The sequence below is a fragment of the Caenorhabditis remanei genome, chromosome III, assembly GCF_010183535.1.
Source record: "Caenorhabditis remanei strain PX506 chromosome III, whole genome shotgun sequence".
Lineage (NCBI taxonomy): Eukaryota > Metazoa > Nematoda > Chromadorea > Rhabditida > Rhabditidae > Caenorhabditis > Caenorhabditis remanei.
This window is the reverse complement of record NC_071330.1, coordinates 3,411,857-3,430,981: the sequence shown is the minus strand read 5'-3', so window position 1 is coordinate 3,430,981 and position 19,125 is coordinate 3,411,857. Positions and strand designations below refer to the sequence as shown.

Sequence of the window (19,125 nt, the reverse complement as noted above, 5' to 3'; positions counted from 1 at the left end):
ATTTTTTTTTCTCCACTTAGCCACAGTCTTCCTCTAAAAAGCTATATACTTTTGGTGGTCGTAACCTCAAAACTAACCCCACACGAAAGACGGAAAGTTGAAAAAAATTTATTTTTTTTGGACTCAAAGTGAAGTTTTTTCCGTATAACTTTTTTCAAACATCTCCAATCATAAAATAATTTTGGCGTGAGCATCTACATTCACTTCCCAATCGATCAAAAAAAAATTTCGAAAATCCATCCATACATCTCTGAGAAACGGGTGCGGACACGCGAAACTTACACGAAACGACACCTAAGCCACGCCCATTTGAACCGACCATACCAACGGGGTATTATTGAAGAGTTGGGGGAGGATATGCGAATTTAACACCCCCTGACACGAGTTCCTGAACTGATAATAACGAAATGGAATTTCTAGAAATTTTTACAACCAGCCTAATGCTAAAACATTCATTACAATATGAGACAGGCCGAATTTAAAAATTTTATCTTTTGAACAAGAACACCCATTTCTTTTAATTAATCTGTGGATTCCCAACCGTTTCAAGATGGTGATTGAAATTCAATAAGTATGGGAATTATTGCTGAATTTCCACATGCTATGAAGACTTTTAAGAAACAAAGAGTTTTGCAGGATTCAGAAAATAAAATCAGGTTATTGTTGAAATTCTAGAAACATTTATCCCTAAGTTTTCATATTATGAAAATATTAGAACAGAACAGAGCTCAAGTCTTCCTGCTTCAACACACTTTTAGAACACTATTTTACTATTCGCTTCTACATTATTCGACCGCCCTATAATCTACATAACTTCACTATGCCCCACATTTGTCAACCTCTTTTCTGTTCCTTCAATTTTTCAACAATACTTATTCGTCCAGCCGTATTATCTCCGAGTCGCAAAACTATGCATTCAAATCTTCGCAACTATCAATCGCATGACTTGTGTCTTGTCCCCACTTGGGTATAGTAGGGTGAGTGTCCCAAGGTTTTCTGTCTTTTCATGATAATTTTCAACTCCAGATGTGGAAATGCTTTACCCCTTTCATGGTTGTCATAGTCGTATTGTCTCCTTTCACTGTTATCTGGAACATACTGATATCTCGTCCGTTTGCTATAAATATCTATGGCGGTATTTCATTTGGATACTTGAGGCGGTTCGAGTGGGTACGTTAATTAGTGAAACACCTGTCTGAAAACATTGAAACAAAAAAAGCAAAGGTGTCTGAAATGTTCTCATTAATATGTAAGTTTGTTCCTTGTAAGCTTCCGGGAAACGCAACACTTAGTTTTTGCCCGTACGTATCGGGAAACTCAAAAAGGCATGTCACATTTACGAGACAGAACACACAGTCTCCACCCCTAGACAGCAAGCACCCGTACGTGAAAATAAAAAAGTTAAAAGTGCTCAAATAACCACAACCCTGTTAGACAATTCTGGACGAACAGTATTTTGAAATTCGTCTTCAAATTCCAACACAATCCCAACTACTCTTTGTCAATCTTACAATTAGTTTCCAGGCGAGTCTCTCCTTATTCTTCCTTATAATTCACTTTGTTTCTATCTTGATAACTCTGATATCAACTGCAATTACTCTCATTTACCTCTGCCGTCTTTCCGAAAGAATCAAGTCAATCGAAAGAACTCTTTGCTCAACTTCCATTTGTATATCAGTATGTTTTATTCTCAACTCATGCTTTCAAATCTATTTCGTCTTTGTCCGCGACAAATACTTCAAAACCGTGTATGCATTTCAGTATATTGCATTCGATATTTTGATTTTGGCGTGAGTTTTTTCTTAAAGTCACCGCCAAAATGTTCTAAATTATTCCAGAACCCCAATGATTCTACTTATATATTCGAAACAACTTCGATCTCAAGTATTTGGTTTTTGTCATAAGGCTCGAGTAATTTCAGTCGGTTCTGGAACGTTATAACTTATTTTTAAATATATGTTTATAATGATTTGTTTCAATATATTTATTTATTAAACACCCATGGAAGTTGTGCAAAATGAAACAGTTGAGCACAGATTCATAATTTGTACAGGAAAAACGAAAAAAGGAAGACAAAGTTCACAGACATTGTATGAGAACGAGAAGTATCTAGAAACCGATATGAAACAGACCAGCTGCTATAATGAATGGAGGGGGGAGTTCAAATAAAGTCTAGGACTCAGGTAGAAGGACTAATAAAACTATTATTATTATAAAACAGTAAAACATGATGCATGAAAATGGAAAATAAAAAATATAAGGCACATGGAAAAAAGGGATGTTGGAAACTTTGGAAAAAGTAAGAATTGAACTAACAAGAAAAAGTTTGAAGTGTAATAAACTGAGTTGAAATGCTCAAGTTAAAAAACCACGAAGAGAAATATGGGACACGTGGTAGAGCGGCTAGAAGTATGACAAGCAATGCACACCAATAATCTCATGGAGAGTTTAAAAAAACTCATTAATACCAGATGGTCCTACTTGGCAGGAAATTTGTAAAGTTTAGAAAGTGAATGGGCGTGGAAGAGTCAAGTAAGATAGGTGTAAAGAGTTTAAAGAAGATGAAGAAGCAAAGAGAGTGCCATACGACGTCCTACTGGCGTCATGACGCCGCAGGGGAGTGACACAAGACTATAGTCAGAGCACTATAAAAGTCTCTAATAAGAACCCAACGAGGTTGGGTCTTGGCTACGGGTCACTAGGAGTACAATAATACTCACCGCTCATAATTAACTTATGTCACCTCTTATTATATTTATCTATTTCAATAAACTCTCTTAACCCGGATTCATACTCTTAGTTATTTCTAGTTCAGAGCCTTCCAGATTTCAGTCTAGAAATCTCCCTCGTTGGCCACTCGGGATGGTTCTAACTAACTTCTCAGGCAAAGTTTAGGTGGAAGGACTAGATTAAGAAAACGAACCAAATAGCAGGAGGAAAAACGGGAGAACTCATGAAGTTGAGAAATAATTAAAGAAGGAGAGTAGTAAATGAATAAAATAGCCGAGATGGGGAGAGAGGGGAAGGAAGGGAGCGATTTAACAAGGCAAAGTTAAAGTCTATTGATTGAATTATTTTAGTAGTGAATACAATTTACCGATTGCCATTAGTCACTGAGTGTGATGTATTTGTCTTCATCACTATCACTATCACTTTCATAGTAGGGAACTGGTTTTCCTGTCCTGTATGCCCTTCGACTCATGTCTAGTCTGAAAAAAATTTTAATTCTAGTTTATATCACATCAGTATAACTCACGGTGGTAGTCTTTTCTTTTTGAGTTTTTTTGGTGGAGCTGGACTTTGTGAAGAATTCGTAGTAGTCAGGATTTCGTCAGCTTTTGTGGGTTGTCTGAAAAAAGTTTGAGTTACCGTAAAAACTGTAATAGAAGCGCCCCTTTATTAGAGGCGCCTTCTAATAGAGGCGAACCCTAAAAGGCGGTTTGAATAATAGAGGCGCACCCTGTAATAGAGGCGCACCATCAATACGTTTGAAATGTTTCTACTGGTTTTCAACCATTCTTTTTCAAAGTTCGTGAAAAAAAACTGAATAAAACCTTCATTTTCGTTCAAAATACTGCAAATTTTGGGGTTTTCGTGTAATTTTGTCAGAGAAAATGTTAGTTTTGTTGAAAATTTCGGCAGGAAGTTGAAAAATAGAGGCGCATGCGCCTATATTACAATTTTTAGGTATGTTATTAGTTAGAGGACGAGTTTTGTTGAGTTATAACTCAGGAATGAATAGAAGCGCCCGAACCAGAACTTCCCGTTTCAAAACTGAAACATAATCTACTAAATAGCTAGAAGTCATCAAACCAATTCTGAAAGTGCTGATCAAAGGTCAGCACCACATCTTTAAAAACGGGAATACCGCTGTCTAAATTACTCACGCTGATTCCTGCCTGAATGCAACATTCATCGCTGGTGGCACAGGAATTTCTGAAGCACTCGGTGTTGATGGGATTCCATCATTTCTCGAGGTTGGTGGGATTAGTTGTTGGGTCAGAGAACGATCTTCGAACATGTGGCTTTCGGGAGCCCTGTAACTTTTAAACTTAGTTTATTTACCTGGCAAAGGGAAATCTTCATTACTCACGGTGATTGTTCCTTGAAAGTCACTCGCCTCGTTGGAGTTGGAGTTGGTGGAGTAGCCGAGGTGGTTGGACCAGTCATTGAAGTTTGTCTAAAGATGGAACCACAGGTAAAGCGCGATAGGCGAGCGGTAAGCTATCTGCCGACCGCTGGCATGCGAAAGGGGAACAACGCACACGTCTGTGGGCGGCCTACCAGTAAGCTACCAGCGCTCCATTTTTCAATTTTTGGGCAGCGGTCCCCCTCTATTCTGGGTCTTATTTTAGAATACTCCCTATAAATATTATCGAGATCTGTACGAAAGGAAGCCCTGGCCTAGAATCCGACAACTCCGCGACCGCGATATTTCGCCACAAAAACGGACACAGTCGGTGCACGAGTGCTACCGTAAAACCACCGCTTCCACCCAAAAACACCAAGCTGTCGCTCGCGTACTATTCACCTACTTGCGGTGCTCGCCTACCATTCCAATACCATTCGCCTGCCAGCGGAACTTCAGCTACCGCTCGCCTACCACTCACCTACAGCGCTTTACCTGTGACGTTTTTCCATTATGCAAGATACATATATTTTCAAGCTAAAAATCTGGGCGGCCTTTCATTCTTTCCTAGTAATATATCTATTTACAAAAATAATCTCACCTCTCAATGTTTTGGCGGCGACTGGCACACGACGTCGATTGAGCTTCTCTTTTTTCGGAAAGATTCCTGAAAATAAACAAAGTTTAACGCTTATTTGCCATCTAAACTCCTTACATTGAAGCGAATGCAGTTGAATTTGAAATGCTCCTCTTGAGCATCTTTTCACTCGGGCAGATCGGTCTTGGTAAGCCCCTGAAATCCATTTTTTTGGTGTCAAGTTATAATTTTCTTCAACTCACTTTGGGTCCCTTTGCTCATATGTCTTCTTCATAATTTTTGGTTGATCTGTGCTCTGAGTACGAGTGATGCTCTTCATGATAGAACCCAATATATCGGTCTGTTCCAGTTCCTGACGACGCTTTTTGGCAGGAGGTATGTCAGCTTGTCTCTTAGAAGACGGTTTGTCACACACATCAGTTTTTTTCAAAGTGGATGACGAGGGTACCGAATCTCCCTTGATGCTCTCCGGGGAGCTTGAACGAGAAGGTGTGAGAAGTTGAGATGACGCTATCGGCGGATATTCGTCTCTTGTATCTTTGTGAGTTGAAGCGGGAGATACGACGATATCCATAGGACTGCCGTACGTTGGTGACACCGGTATCGGATCGTAAGTTCCGGGATCGTACTCAGGAGACATCTCGAAATCAGGCTGTTCCGGGCTGACTTCCATTGAATCATCTGATGAAGGAGGTGGAGCTTGAAGAGGTCCTGGGGCGATGTCGATTGGGACAGCTTGAGAAACTTGTGGAAGAACCGGTAGAGTTGTGAGAAGAACTTTTCTTTTTGATCCAGTGTAGATGTTCTCGGGTGTCTGTGAAGTTGTGGAAGGCTCATTGTATGTTGGAGTGTAATGAGTTGCTCCAAATCTTCTGTTGTAACTGGAAATATCCGAATCCATTTCAGTATTCTTTTTTTGCCATTGTTTATTATCCCTTTCATCAACTGGTCCTTTCCAAACAGTTCTTGGTCCTTCATATTCTTGCCGGTACATCCCCTTAACAGCTGGGTAGTCGTCAATGCTCACTACACTCGTTACCATGTAAGCGGTCCACTTTCCCTGCAAATATGAGACTTCTACAGTTAGAATGTATTCAAGTTTAACACTAACCCTATAACATTTCAACCACTGCTTCTCTTGGTGATTTTTAATGTCCTTTTTTAAACAAAACTTCTCCCAACATTGCATACACTCAAATACAGAATGCTCGCTAAAACATTCTACATTATACAAATATAGTTAATCGTTTCTTACTCTTGAGTCCTATGCTTTTTCATTTCGGAGGTGTTCCCAATGAACTCGCATACTTTATCTGTTGTTCCAAAAGGTATGGTGCATTGGAAAAGGATTTCTTGGGAGCTTCTGGAAAATGAATAATGTTAATTTTTGTTCGGTTATTTCTAAACTATCTTCATATATAACGCGTTCCCTGTAAGACTCGAGCATCGTCATAGTACATAGGGGCCTAGAGTCTGTAAAGAAGTTAGGGCTCGCATTTTTATACAAACATGTACTACGGGTCTTTAGTAACCCATAAACACTCTATTGGCTCCCGGCTCGCGGGTACGGTAGTACGGTAGGTGCTCAACGGTGCAAAAACGAAATTTTTTCTATTATGTCGTATAACAGTGTGCTTAAAATATCGGTTAACAGTGTGGTGGAGAGACAATAAATCGTTTGGAGTTTTTATTCGGCAACATTCAAAGGACATCTAAAGAATGGTCGCGAAGCGGATAAATGTTTTATCATTTTTATATGCACTTCTAAACAGACTCGACAGATTAAGCTTCCGAGTGGCGAGGCCATGCAAGCGCGCTCGAGGCACGACAGTTCCTACTGGTGAACACGAATATGGAACACTTACGAGCTCATTTTTCCTTAGCTACCAGACGAAATGGATGGGGAGTCGATGTAATCAAATTATCTGAAAATATTAAAGTTTCTCTCTCCGATACCTAACATTTGAATTAAATAAAACTCACCGAATTCTGATGAGTGCAATGATGGCGTGGCAGCTCCAGTGCTCAAGAGCAACGCAGGTGAGAAGTGAAGTCGTGGACCAGATCTGAAAACATATTTCATTATTATTGCAAAACAGTAAAACGCGATGCATAAAAACGGAAAAGAAAAATGAAAGACACATAGAAAACAGAGATTTAGGAAACTTTGGAATGTAGGAAAAATATCACGGCAATGAAAGAAAAAGCCACGGCAATGGAAGAAGGCAAGTTGATATGCTTAAGTTGCGTCCTAATAATCTCATTGAGAGTCAAAAAACGTATTAATACCAGATGGTCCTGCTTGGCAGGAGAGTTGTGAAGTGTTTAGAAAATGAATGAGTAGAAGAGTCAGGTAAGAGAGGTGTCAAGAGTTTGAAGAGTTTGAAGAAATGAAGAGAGTATGAAAATGGAAAAATGGGAGGATTGCAAAAAGATCTTAAGAAAAATTCAAAGGATCATCAATCGTCATAGCTGGTTGTGCCACGAATTCGTTTTCTTGGAGCGGAGGCAGCAGGTTCTCTGAAAACAAGGTTTGTACTGCTTGAGACTGTGACACCAATACAATTTGTGCTGGAAAATAATGTTTAACCTGGAAGTAATTTTCCCAAACAAAACCGCTAAATATTAGCACTGCGCTCATTCCCCCCCCCCCCCCCCCAAAGTTGTAGAATCTGCTAAGATTACAGAAGAGTCCAATAACTGAAAACACTATCACTCACTGAAAACGTTCAATAGACAAGCGGCGTACTGTCCCGTGTGGCGGATCCATAGGTGACTGCGGTCTCGGTTCCGTTGAAGAGGATGCCCCGTTGTCAGCAACATTTTGAAGAAGCTCTCTCAATGATCCGGGAGCTGGTCGCTTTCTCTTCTGTTCCAGTGCAATCTCAGAGGTACCAAACTGAGGAATCGATAGTGTTCGTTTCTCGAGCACATTTACATCATCATTATGTTGCGGTGAGCTTTGGTGCTCCGAGCCAAGAGGACTACCGTTACGAGTACCGTATCCTGGTGTCGATTCCACAGAATCCTTGGCGACGGCTGGCGATATTGGACGTGTCTCTGAAGGCACCGATGGTGGTTCTGGATACACATGCCATTCATCTGTCAGATATAGTGGATCGATTCCTGTGGACTGATCTCGTGACGAGTGATCACTCTCTGTTGATGGAACAGCTGAAGGTGGAGGTGGAGGGGGAAGAATCGGGAATGTGAAGTGACCATTGCTTGATTCCGGTGGAGCTGGGAAGAACGAGTATCCATTTGAAAAGTGGCCATAATATGCAACAGTTTCTTGATAGATTCGGAATTGCCTCCATGACATTCCATATCTATTCTTCGGCCCAAACGCCCAATCGTAGAACCGACTATCTTTGCTCTGTCCAATTCTCCCCTCCTCCTCTTCATTCGCCGCTCGTATATAAATACTTCGAAGAAATTCATCGGTTTTCTTCATCCTGTAGTCATTTTCGACTATCATGAGATCTGCTTGTTGCTGTAATTATTCCATATACCTATATTCATTGGACTCTAATAATTCCTTACCGCGAGGCACTTTTCCTTTCCTTTGTGCTTGGAAAACTCCATCTGCCCCACGAATAAGTTGTCGCATTTCCGACAACGAAATTCGTAGCATTCTCTGAAAATGAATTTTAACAATATGCAGATCAATTCGCTTTCACGTGTGTTCCGCAAAATGCTCGTTTATCGCAGGCAGGGTTCCGTAGAATCCACATTCCCTGCGCCCATGTTGCTTTTTGTACGTGCAGACGAACCATTTTTTCAAATCATGAAAACTGCCTCTGAAAGAAAAACTAGACTGTAAATGCTGCTCTTTAGTTTAGAAACATCTACATATACCTTTCTAACTTTCAAGCCACTAGTACGTTTGAAATAAAACCATACATATGCAAATGGCGCACTCAGAACCGTGGTATATCTCGGTTCCCAGAAGAGATACTAAAAAGTTGTCAATTAACAAACTATTAATAGATATTTACTGAATATTTCAGTAATATAACAATTTCCCTAGCTTCGAATTCGGTCAGGATATGATGCTCTGATCTCATCTAAGTGTGTGCACCGTTATTGCAGGTTTTATTAAATCCATTATTCCACAACTAATTTGCAATACACTATTGAGCATATTTGTCATTCAGTCCAAACAAGGACGCAGGCTCATTTGGACAATTTGAGGACAATTCAAAATATCCATACTTGTCACGGGCCGGGCCAAAGTCAGGAAAAAACTCGGCCCGGCCCGGCCAGTTTTGAAATATTTTTTGAAACATTTTTGAAAATTTGATGTTTTTTTTGGAAATTTTGATGTTTTTTTTGGAAATTTTTTGAAAAAAAAAGTTTTCGAATAAAACTTCAAAATTCAATAAAAAGGTAAATATGTATGTATGATAATTTAAGCATTTTACTCTAAATTTTCGAAAAATTTCAGAAAATTGTGCTATAAAATGTGTACATATTTTTGAATCCGGGCCGACGGGCCGGGCCGGGCCGAGAGAAATTCCGGCCCGGCCCGATTTTTGACAAGTATGAAAACATCTATCTTTTGAGCTTAACTTGGTACACTTTTGAGAAAAAGTCCCCGATGACAAGTATGTTATTACACTCACGCATTCTCCTCCGCCAAGTTATTATTGTAGTTTTTCGTATCCATCCAGCTGGCCATCTTGCTCTTCCAGGGGGTCAATCTGAAGCAATCAAAGTTTATAAAATCGTCCACATATATGAGCAATCACAATGTAAATTATAATAACTCACTGATTTTTTGATCACTGCTTGTGCTAATTGAAGACGTGAGTGTGTTGATCTGATCGACAAAGCCGACGAATTGAGTTTGACCTGAATTACATCACATGTTTTGTGATATGGAGAAAGTAAAAAAGGTAAAAAGAGAGATGTCCTCAAATGAGAATTCCCACGTTCTACATTGAAAGCACTGCATTTGTTTGCTCTGATATAGCACGGTGAGCGTCAATTCACAGAGAAAAATTATACAGAAAAGAAGGAGAAGAAAGAGGAGTGGAGGAGAGAAAAGAAGAGTATAAAAAGTCAATTGATCTGGGGCATCGTAAACTTATTGGGTCGTTAAAAGTAAGTTGCATAAGGGATCAGTTAGCCTACCACCCGTGAAAATAATATTTGGAGCCGAGACGACGAAATCTAAACGAGTTGTAACTCAGTGAATCCGCGGTAACAACGATCTTCAAGCGTGTGATTCCCCAGGGGCAAAAGAGTGTTTCAGTGACGACCAAAAAAATTTCCTGTACAAAATAGACTTGTGATATTCTTTGCGGCAGCGTTAAGCAAATCTATGCGGTAGGAAGTGGGCGGAGCTTTGAAGAAACCGTGCCGCAAATACATGTAAAAAAGCATGCGACATTGCAACCATCACACTTGCATCCTTTCTGTTTTCTGCGACAGAGTTTAGCAAATCTATGCGATGCTAAGTGGGCGGAGCTTCTGGAGAAACCAAGCCCCATATAAGTTTTAGGGCAGAGAGTCAAGAAGGAGTGTGTGGGATTTTTTGTTGGTGCACCTGTCACTGTACCTTGTCAAAACATAAGATTACCGTAACCACAGAAAAAAAGTTAGACAATGTTTTTAGAAAGTTTGTGACAGGTGTCCATTGCATCTGATGTCCTTGGGTTTCAACTCCAAAAAGCAACAAAATGGGGAGAGAATATCAGAGAGAGGGGAAAGGTCAAGTCAAGGAAAAGTCGACTCTCTGTAGGGACACGTCAGCTATCGGAGAGTGGATGGCTGACTCCTCTTTCTTCTCGAAGAATTTTGGTGTTAGGTGGGGGAGTGAGACATGGATGAATCAGAGGAAGGGGGAGGAGTACGGTTGCTGGAAGAACAAGCGGAATGGAGTGGTGCATGATGAAATAAGAGAATATGTGGGGATTGGTCGGAAGTGCATAGAATCAAAACGGGGTAAAAACTCGGAATGCCGAGAACGTGAGATCAGAAGAATAATTTCAAGGAAGAGAAGAAGAGTGTAATTAGGAGTGTAACAAACATAGATAAATAATACCTTGAAGTAGAGAAAGTCGCAGTTCGGGGCGACCTACTAATAGTGTAGAATATATATGGCAAGAAATGGTGCCAAATAAGCATTTGGAGCGCACGTGAAGCATAGGCAAGGATGGCAAGGATGCAAGGAAGAAAGCTTGGAGCCACAGTCACCGTCCGAGCAGCGAATCCTGAAAAATGAAGATGGGGAGGCGACCCAAAAACGTGGCGAATGTAGGACATCTGGAATCAACGAGCACACGGAGAGAGGTTTCAGATTTCTAGGATTTCAACTACATTTGGACATACAGATGAGCTGAAGGCCGTAAAAACGTGGTTCGGTATGTTTCAGAACTAATTTTTGAAATTTTTGGACTCGGTGGACACTCAGATAGACTAAGTAAGACATATAACATACATGTGTTGTTTGGGTTTCATTCTCTGGAAACAGAACTAAACTAGCAAATGAAGTTCAAATTTTCCAACATTCCTTGCCAAATCAAAAACCCACTATCAAAAACAATAGAACAAAGACAAAAATTGACTCCACACCATGTTTATATCAATTCATCAATTGAAAAAAGGAAAAAGGAAAAATGTATTGCCCCCTTCGAAAGCAAAATTTATGTGAATTGTCGATCGTAAAACGAAATATATAAATTCACAAGAAACAGACCACCGCCACAAAGTTTTTATGGTCGAAGAAAGAGTCAAATGGAATGTGAAACTGAGAAGATTGAATACCTTGATGAAATACTTATTGTTTCTCGGAACACCAAATTGAAACAATATTGTTTCTGAGATTTCGATAATCTGAACTTTATTTGAAACATGCTTGTTCGTTTAGGTATCTCTAATTCGACGTTCCATATCGTTGTAAAGTTGAAAAAAATTCTGTTCTCTCCCCTTCAAGCGCCAGTTGCTCTGTTTTAATGGTGAGAAAAAATCAAACGATGTAATTTTCTTATCAGTTTTTAATATGTTCGGTGAAAACAGAGTCTTAATAAAAATTAAGACGAGTTTTTTTCTAACAACATCGAACAATTTGTCATTTTTAGTAGTATTAGTTTTCGCCTATATTAAGTTTGCTTAACCTTGAAGGATTTTCAATTCAGGCAATAAAATCTCAAAAATTGGTGGTCCCACTAGTTAGGATAGTTGAATTTTCAGAGGCTAACTGTTTCAGAAGGGTCTCTCCAGTAAAAATGTGCAAAAATTTCGCTTCGGCTTTGGCTCCGGGTTACGGTAGTATTAAAAAAAGAAAGATGAATGCCACCTTACCGCCTTATACTAAACGTAAGAAAAACTTGACTTCCAGAAAAGTGCAATTGAAAAATGATGTAGATTAAAAAGATGTTCCAACCGTCTCCTATCTTCCTATTCCCTACGGCAGTTGGTGTCCCCGTCGGGTCAAGAAGAGAAGTGAGAAAAAAGAAAGAGAGGAATAGAGAACCGGTGCAAGGTAGTACCAGTGCAATTTTTTTGTTTCTTATCAGTGAAACAAGAGAGCCACTCTTTTTTTTTCAATGATGAGTTTATCAGTTGTGGATGTTGGAACGAAAAACGTATAATGGAGTAGTCTAGACCACAAAAAATAAGTAGTAAATACTAATGAGCATAGTTTTTTTTTGTTATGCCATTTTTTTATTAGTGTTATTACCCATCCGCCGGTGGCTGACCACTCGCTCAAAGTTCGGCCCGGGGTCGCAGAGTGGGTCTCGGCGCGACAATCGTAGTGTAAAACTTTTTTATGGGTAAAGTACGGTAGAGAGCCGCCGTAAATCGAAATTCCGCAGCGAGACCCACTCCGCGACCCCGGGCCGAACTTTGAGCGAGTGGGCAGCCACCGGCGGATGGGTAATAAAAATACGTTTTTGAAGTTTTATTAAACCTCCCTGATACAATTCACTCTTTCAAGAAACTTTTATGTTTTCATCAGAGCCGGCGGAGTCCACATCAATTCCTCTTTGTTTTCTCACCTGAAAAACAGCTTTTTATGCCTCGTGATAAATTCAAAGCGTGACTCCCTAACACGGAAAAAATTTACCTCAAGCTCCGCCTAACAGCTCCATACAGTAGGAATACGCCGACTCATCTGAAAAATTCTGGATTTTTGGGAAATGAGCAAGGAATACACTTACCGTTTCAATTGAAAAATCAGTAGAAATAAAAAGAATAATACGGAAAGGCATAGATAGGCAAGAGGGATTTTTCCCGTTGAAATGAAAAAAAAACGTACATTAGAAAATTTCTGTTTCAAGCTTTATTCTGAGGACACTAAGTAAGTAGAGAGGAAATAACTAATAAGCAAATGGAACTTAAATTGTGATTAAATGGAGGACAACGGTAATTCAGAATTTGATAGGCAACAGGACAGAGAGTCAGGACAGTTCCAATAGGTATAGAAATAAATGTAGTAAAAAATTAGGGTTGTTCACAAACGAGTAATAGAATTCACATGATTTTGAAAAACCATTAGAGTTTGGAAAAAGTACACAGAGTGGACTGAAATGAGGTGAGGGATTCCTAAAAATTAGATTACAGAAGAGCACAGGAGACGGAGAAATGAGGTTGATCGATATTAGCGGAGCAACTTCGTTACAACTGCGCCCCGCCGCAAACGAGAGAGTATCGGCGAGAGACGCAGAGTTTTTTCTCGCACGAAAGAGATTTTCATCATTTTTGATCTATTTTCACAAGTTTTAATTTAAAATTTGCCAATTTCCGAGAGAAAATTATGCAAAAATAGATCAAAAATGGTGAAAATCTGCTTCGCGCCAGAAAAAACTCTGCGTCTCTCGCCGATACTCTCTCGTTTGCGGCGGGGCGCAGTTGTAAGAAGGCGTGAGCCGCTAATATTTCAGGCGGTCGTTTGTGAAATATGAAACAGTGTGAAGGGAACATCCCAATGATTTATTGTTGATTATTTCTCTGGGCTCGATCCAGCTGAAGGTAGTCTTGCGGACTCGTTTGCAAACCACCCTGTCTATACGAATTTGAGTAGTAAGCAAGAGCGGTTGCGCCGCTTCTTATCTCGAGATTTCTTGCTGAAAAGGGGATCACGGTTGTAGGGGAGTTCTTGAAATGAGTAATGCCGCCCGCTAGATTTAGCGCGAAACTCAAACTTAATCGAGTTTGAGTGCAAATGCGGTTTTTGAAATGGCGGAAGGCAAAAAGCGTAAAAGTTTTAAGGCGGAATTCCGCTCAACACTCTATTAGATACGCATCCTAGTGAAAGGTTTTAAGTAGGTTGCTCTAATGTCGCTCCCATTTTTTAAAAATTATACTGATTAATGATTTGTACCCAGTCCAGCAGAGCACCCATGCTCTTGGAGCTTTAGAGACAACTACTGATCTTAAAACGGATCTAGTGTTACCTAAGGTTTTTCGCAGGCTTGCCCGACACCCTTTCATACAAAAGATAACTAACCTCGATAAGAGTTTTCACTGATTTGAGCTGGTCTCTCACTTCTCTGTGACGAGGGAGATGGCGGAAGAGAAGGACGAGAAAATTGGTCTAGCCATGATGGTTTTGGAGAGGCTTGTGGTGTTCCGGGGCAAACCGAAAGAACTGAATCAAGTGTAAATTCACGCGATGATCGAACGGGATCTTGCTCAGGTTCAGGTGACATACTTGACTCCAGGGACATTTCTCTTGATCCTAGTTGGTCTTCAACTCGATTTTCAACAATCTCGGGTTCTGGTGACGATTCATCTGATCTAGAATCAATTGACATTTCTCTTGATCCTAGTTGGTATTCGTCATGTTCTCGAACTACATCCGTCTCTGGAGAGGAATCTCGAATGCTCTCTTCATCGTCACTTAACACCACTGGGTTTTCCCTTGATCCAAGTAATCCATCAACTTGCTCCGGCTCCGGGGACACGTCTCTCTGTTCCATAGCTTCTGGTATAGGTTCATGGACGACCTGCTCCACTAGCCGCTCTCCATGTCTAGAGTTCGAACGAGTTCGGTAGAATTTCCTCCTCGGTCTTCGAGGTTCTCCTTCACGTGGAATATAAGTCGGATCGTCTTCATATCTACGACGACTCTTGCTTCTCTCGCGACCAGAGGTTCTTTCAGATCGTGAACGAGATCTTTGGCGTGTCTTCTGACTCGGGGACCACGTTGGATCTCTTGGATCGTCCTCGTAGCTTCCGTAGCTTCGGTTTCTTTTTCTTGAAGCTCTTCGGTAGCTCTCAGCGATTTCTTCGTTTACAGAGTCGTTATCGTCGTCCTCTGGAGAACGTGGTGGAGACTGTATAGAATTTATGGGAGGAGGAGATTGGGCTTGTAGAGTAGAACTGTCGTTTGACGGGGATGTTGGTGCAGGAACTTGGTTCCAGAGATCCAGTGGAACAAAATACAATGACGGAGAGAACGGTCGCACTGGTATTGGAGGAAACGGCCGTGGAGAAAATCTCTGGGGACTCTGTGGTAGTGGGATTTCCTCAATTGGTTCTGCAGGTGGAGGTGGAGGCGGATAAGCAGCGATTGGAGCATCAAAAGTGGTTGCAGGTTGAGGAGAAGAGCAGGAAACGGGCGAGTTAGTCGGCGGCGGCGCTGAAATCATATCAATTGTTAGGAGTGGAACTGTGATTCTGACAGGGAAAGTACCTGGTGGATGAGGGAGATGAGCAGCAACTGGAGTAGGTGGCGCAAAACGGTGTTGTTGAATTCTTTCCATAATACGAAGAGGATGGAAAAGGGGGAGGTGTCCTGTAGACGGTTGCTGAGAAGCTGAAATCGGGTCTTGAGAATAGATCAGCGATGGTTGAGTTAGATGGGTGTTTTGATGGTTCTGAGCATGTGGCTGCGGAACAGGTTTTGGAGCGGGGACTGGTGGCTGATCAACATTTCGAGGTGGTACAAGAGGCTCAACAGAGTACAGTTGGACTGAAATTGGATTCGGTTGAACACTTCGAGCTGATGCCGGAGTCTCAACAGGAGCAGGTTGAACTGGAACGGTCGAATTAGTTGGTGGTGGTGCTGAAATCATATCAATTGTTGGGACACGAACTGTGGCTCTAACAGAAAAAGTACCTGGTGCATGAGGGAGTGAAGCGACATCTGGAGTAGGAGGCACGAGACGGTGCTGTTGAGCTCTTTCCATAATCCTTTGGGGATGTACTGTAGACGGTTGCTGAGAAACCGGAACAGGGTATTCAGAATAGATTGGCGACTCTGTTGAGTGTGGATTTTGATGGTTCTGAGCCTGTGGCTGTGGAACAGGTTTTGGAGCGGGGAGTGGTATCTGAGCAATGCTTGGAGCTGATACATGAGGCTCAGAAGAATTTAGTTCGACTGAAGTTGGATTCGGCTGAACACTTTGAGCTGGTGCCGGAGTCTCAACAGGACCATGTTGAACTGGAATGGACGAGTTAGTCGGTGGTGGTGCTGAAATCATATCAATTGTTGGGGAGGAATTGTAACTCTAACAGGAAAATACCCGGTGCATGAGGGAGAGGAGCAGCAGCTGGATCAGGTCCGCGTACTGTTGTAGCAGGCTCCTGAGAGACGGGAATCGGGTTCTGAGAATAGATCGGCGAGGCTGTTGAGTGGAGGTTTTGAAAGTTCTGAGATGGCTGCTGTGGAACAGGTCTTGGAGCGGGGACTGGTGCCTGAGCAACATTTTGAGGTGAGACAGGTGGCTCAACAGGAGCAGGTTGAACTGGAACGAACGAGTTAGTCGGTGGTGGTGCTGAAATCATATCAATTGTTGGGATAGGAACCGTGACTCTAATAGAAAAAGTACCTGGTGCATTAGAAAGAGGAGTAACGACTGGAGCAAATGGCGCCGGTTGCTGAGCAACATTAATTGGGTTTTGAGAATAGATCGGCTGATCTGTTGATCGTGGATTTTGGTGGTTCTGAGATGGTTGATGTGGAACAGGTATTGGAGTGGAGACTGGTGGCTGAGGAGCAGCATTTTGAGGTGGTACAGGAGGCTCAGCAGAGTATTGTTGAACTGGAACAAACCAGTTAGTCGGTGGTGGGGCTGGAATTATATCATTTATCAATATCAATTATTGAGCCAGGAACTTTGACTCTAACAGGGAAAGTACCTGGTGGATGAGGGAGGGAAAGGACAACTGAAGCAGGCTGCGTGTATTGGAGCTGTTTAGTTCTTTCCATAATACGAAGAGGATGGAAAGGGGGTAGGTGTCCTGTAGGCGGTTGTTGAGAAGCTGGAATCGGGTCTTGAGAATAGATCAGCGGTGGTTGAGTTAGATGGGTGTTTTGATGGTTCTGAGCTGGTTGTTGTGGAACAGGTTTTGGAGCTGGGAGTGGTATCTGAGCAATGCTTTGAGCTGATATAAGATGCTCATCAGAGAATTGTTGGACGGAAGTAGGATTCGGTTGAACACTTTGACCTGATGTCGGAGTCACAACAGGAACAGGTTCAACTGAAGTTGCATTTGGTGGTGGACGGTCTTCTACCAAACTTTTATGCTGGTTTGTAGTTGTTTGATTGACTTCTTCCCTTACAATCATTCTCACTATTTCACGTAGTCTTCCAAATTCAGGTCCCATTTCGTTCGAGTTGGAAAGACTATCTTGAAGAGCCTGAGATATGGTCACATTGTTGATTGAAGCCGATTGCTCAACTGGTCTCTCATCCAAGTGAACATTCAGTGAAACTTCTTCAATCACCGCGTGATTCAAAGTGACAGATTGGGAGCGATGAACATTTCGTTGGATGGGCTTCAATCGTAGAGTCTGCTCGCTAGAAAAGAAACCGCTCGACAAATTTCTGTTGGCTGGGTGGTAGTCTGGAGGTTGGAGTCCGTTTTCCGAGAAATCCGGTTCAATTGGAGAGGTGTCCATTGGCTGCTGGTCTTGATGGATTCTCCGATGCTCTGCAGGATCTATCTCACGGTGGCGTTGAGCAGCTAGAGCCATTTCTGTTGTTCGCGATCGGAGCTGTGCTCTTTTTACAAATTCCGGGTAATGAGCTCTTCTTGCTGTTTTGTAAGGAGGTTCCCTTGCAAAATACGATGGAAGGAAATCATTATTTTTCAGGAGGTTCGTTCTCTCCGCCGCTTCAGAGTACTCCTCTTTAGAAATTGCTCTGATGAAGACGTTGCGCGCTTTCCTGTGAAACTCTTCGTCTTCATATCTATTTTCAATTAGATACGAATTCTGAAATAATATTTTTTGTAACTGTCGGCTGATTAGAAATGACTCACTCGTATGTCACATCGTTTTTTCCCCAAATGTCCTATCAAATAACATCTCTCGCTGAAGTAGCTCTCACAAGCCCAACAGTGATAGAGGTAAACGCCGCTGAAAATTTGGGAATCAGAAAATGGAAAAAACTGGAATCTTACGTGTGAACACTGAAATGTTCGTTGACCGATGATAATGTTCCGACGAAAGTGCAATGACCCTCTTTTCCGCCAGTGTGGAAATTACACATGTAGTAATTTCTCTTCGATTCGTATTCCGTTCTGGAAATGAGCAGTATTATTATTCATTGAATGAATCACTCAATTAAAAGGTACTATCGTAACTAGTTCTTTTTTTAGCGAAACTTGAAAACATCATTAGAATCCTCACATTTTTAGTTTTTCCATGGTATAGTGCATTTTTGATACCCTCCATTCACAGCTCCAGCTAGTAAAAATCTTTCAGAAGGAAGTAATCAATGAAATAGAAAGAAGTTAGATAACTTTAAGGGAGGTCTAAAAGCGATTGGTAGATGGATGAGAAGTGATTTGCCAACCGAGCAGAAAGTTGCAGTCTTGTGATTTTGAAGTATCTTTTTCCAAGACTTTCGCTAGAATTTTTTCTAAAATACAAACAAAGAAGATGCTGGCTGAGTAAGTGTTTCCAAACACTTTTTTAACGATTTGGAGTGATGGTGTACTGTGAAAAAATAATGTGTGCCCAGGGATTATCAAAAAAAAATCGCGGTCTGAAACGTAAGTGAGGCTGAGAGTTGTGGGCGGAGTTTAAACTGCAAGTGGAGCTGTTCAAATTCTAGCAGAGTTTTAACAAGCAACAATGAATTTTAAGAAACTTGCAGTATAAGCTCCGCCCACAATTCCCTGCCGCACTTGCGTTTCAGCCAGCAATTATTTTTTTGATAATCCCTGGGCAAACATTATTTTTTTCACAGTAGTTTCCCATTTGATATCAACTGGCATAATTCATCAAAACTTATAAATCACAATATTTCACGAAGTTTCAGCATTTTTCTCTAATTTTTCAGCATTTCTAACCCATTTGTCCAGTGTACTTCTATTTATTGTAATGTATCTTACTGAAGTATTTCTATCCAAACCCCAAACCCCATTCTTATTATTTATTCCATCCCCTCTGAACATCTGTTCATTGTAGAAAGCTCTTCCCCTATCTCTATATTCT

The 19,125-nt window shown here is 41.2% G+C and overlaps 2 protein-coding genes across 2 annotated transcripts; both read right to left on the bottom strand.

Moving 5' to 3' along the window:
• Positions 1–3,106: 3,106 nt before the first annotated feature.
• Positions 3,107–9,408, bottom strand: GCK72_008832 (uncharacterized protein; the record flags this gene model as incomplete). Its single annotated transcript, XM_053727071.1, has 13 exons — positions 3,107–3,209; positions 3,257–3,349; positions 3,888–4,037; positions 4,094–4,180; positions 4,731–4,796; positions 4,845–4,922; positions 4,970–5,787; positions 5,839–5,938; positions 5,983–6,090; positions 6,711–6,793; positions 7,477–8,220; positions 8,271–8,364; positions 9,353–9,408. The coding sequence occupies 13 exons, from the start codon at positions 9,406–9,408 to the stop codon at positions 3,107–3,109; spliced, it is 2,580 nt and encodes an 859-aa protein (XP_053586648.1).
• A 4,259-nt stretch (positions 9,409–13,667) lies between these two features.
• On the bottom strand, positions 13,668–18,175 carry GCK72_008831 (uncharacterized protein; the record flags this gene model as incomplete). Its single annotated transcript, XM_053727070.1, has 7 exons — positions 13,668–13,801; positions 14,185–16,152; positions 16,205–16,456; positions 16,511–16,753; positions 16,821–17,898; positions 17,946–18,042; positions 18,087–18,175. The coding sequence occupies 7 exons, from the start codon at positions 18,173–18,175 to the stop codon at positions 13,668–13,670; spliced, it is 3,861 nt and encodes a 1,286-aa protein (XP_053586647.1).
• Positions 18,176–19,125: the final 950 nt, after the last annotated feature.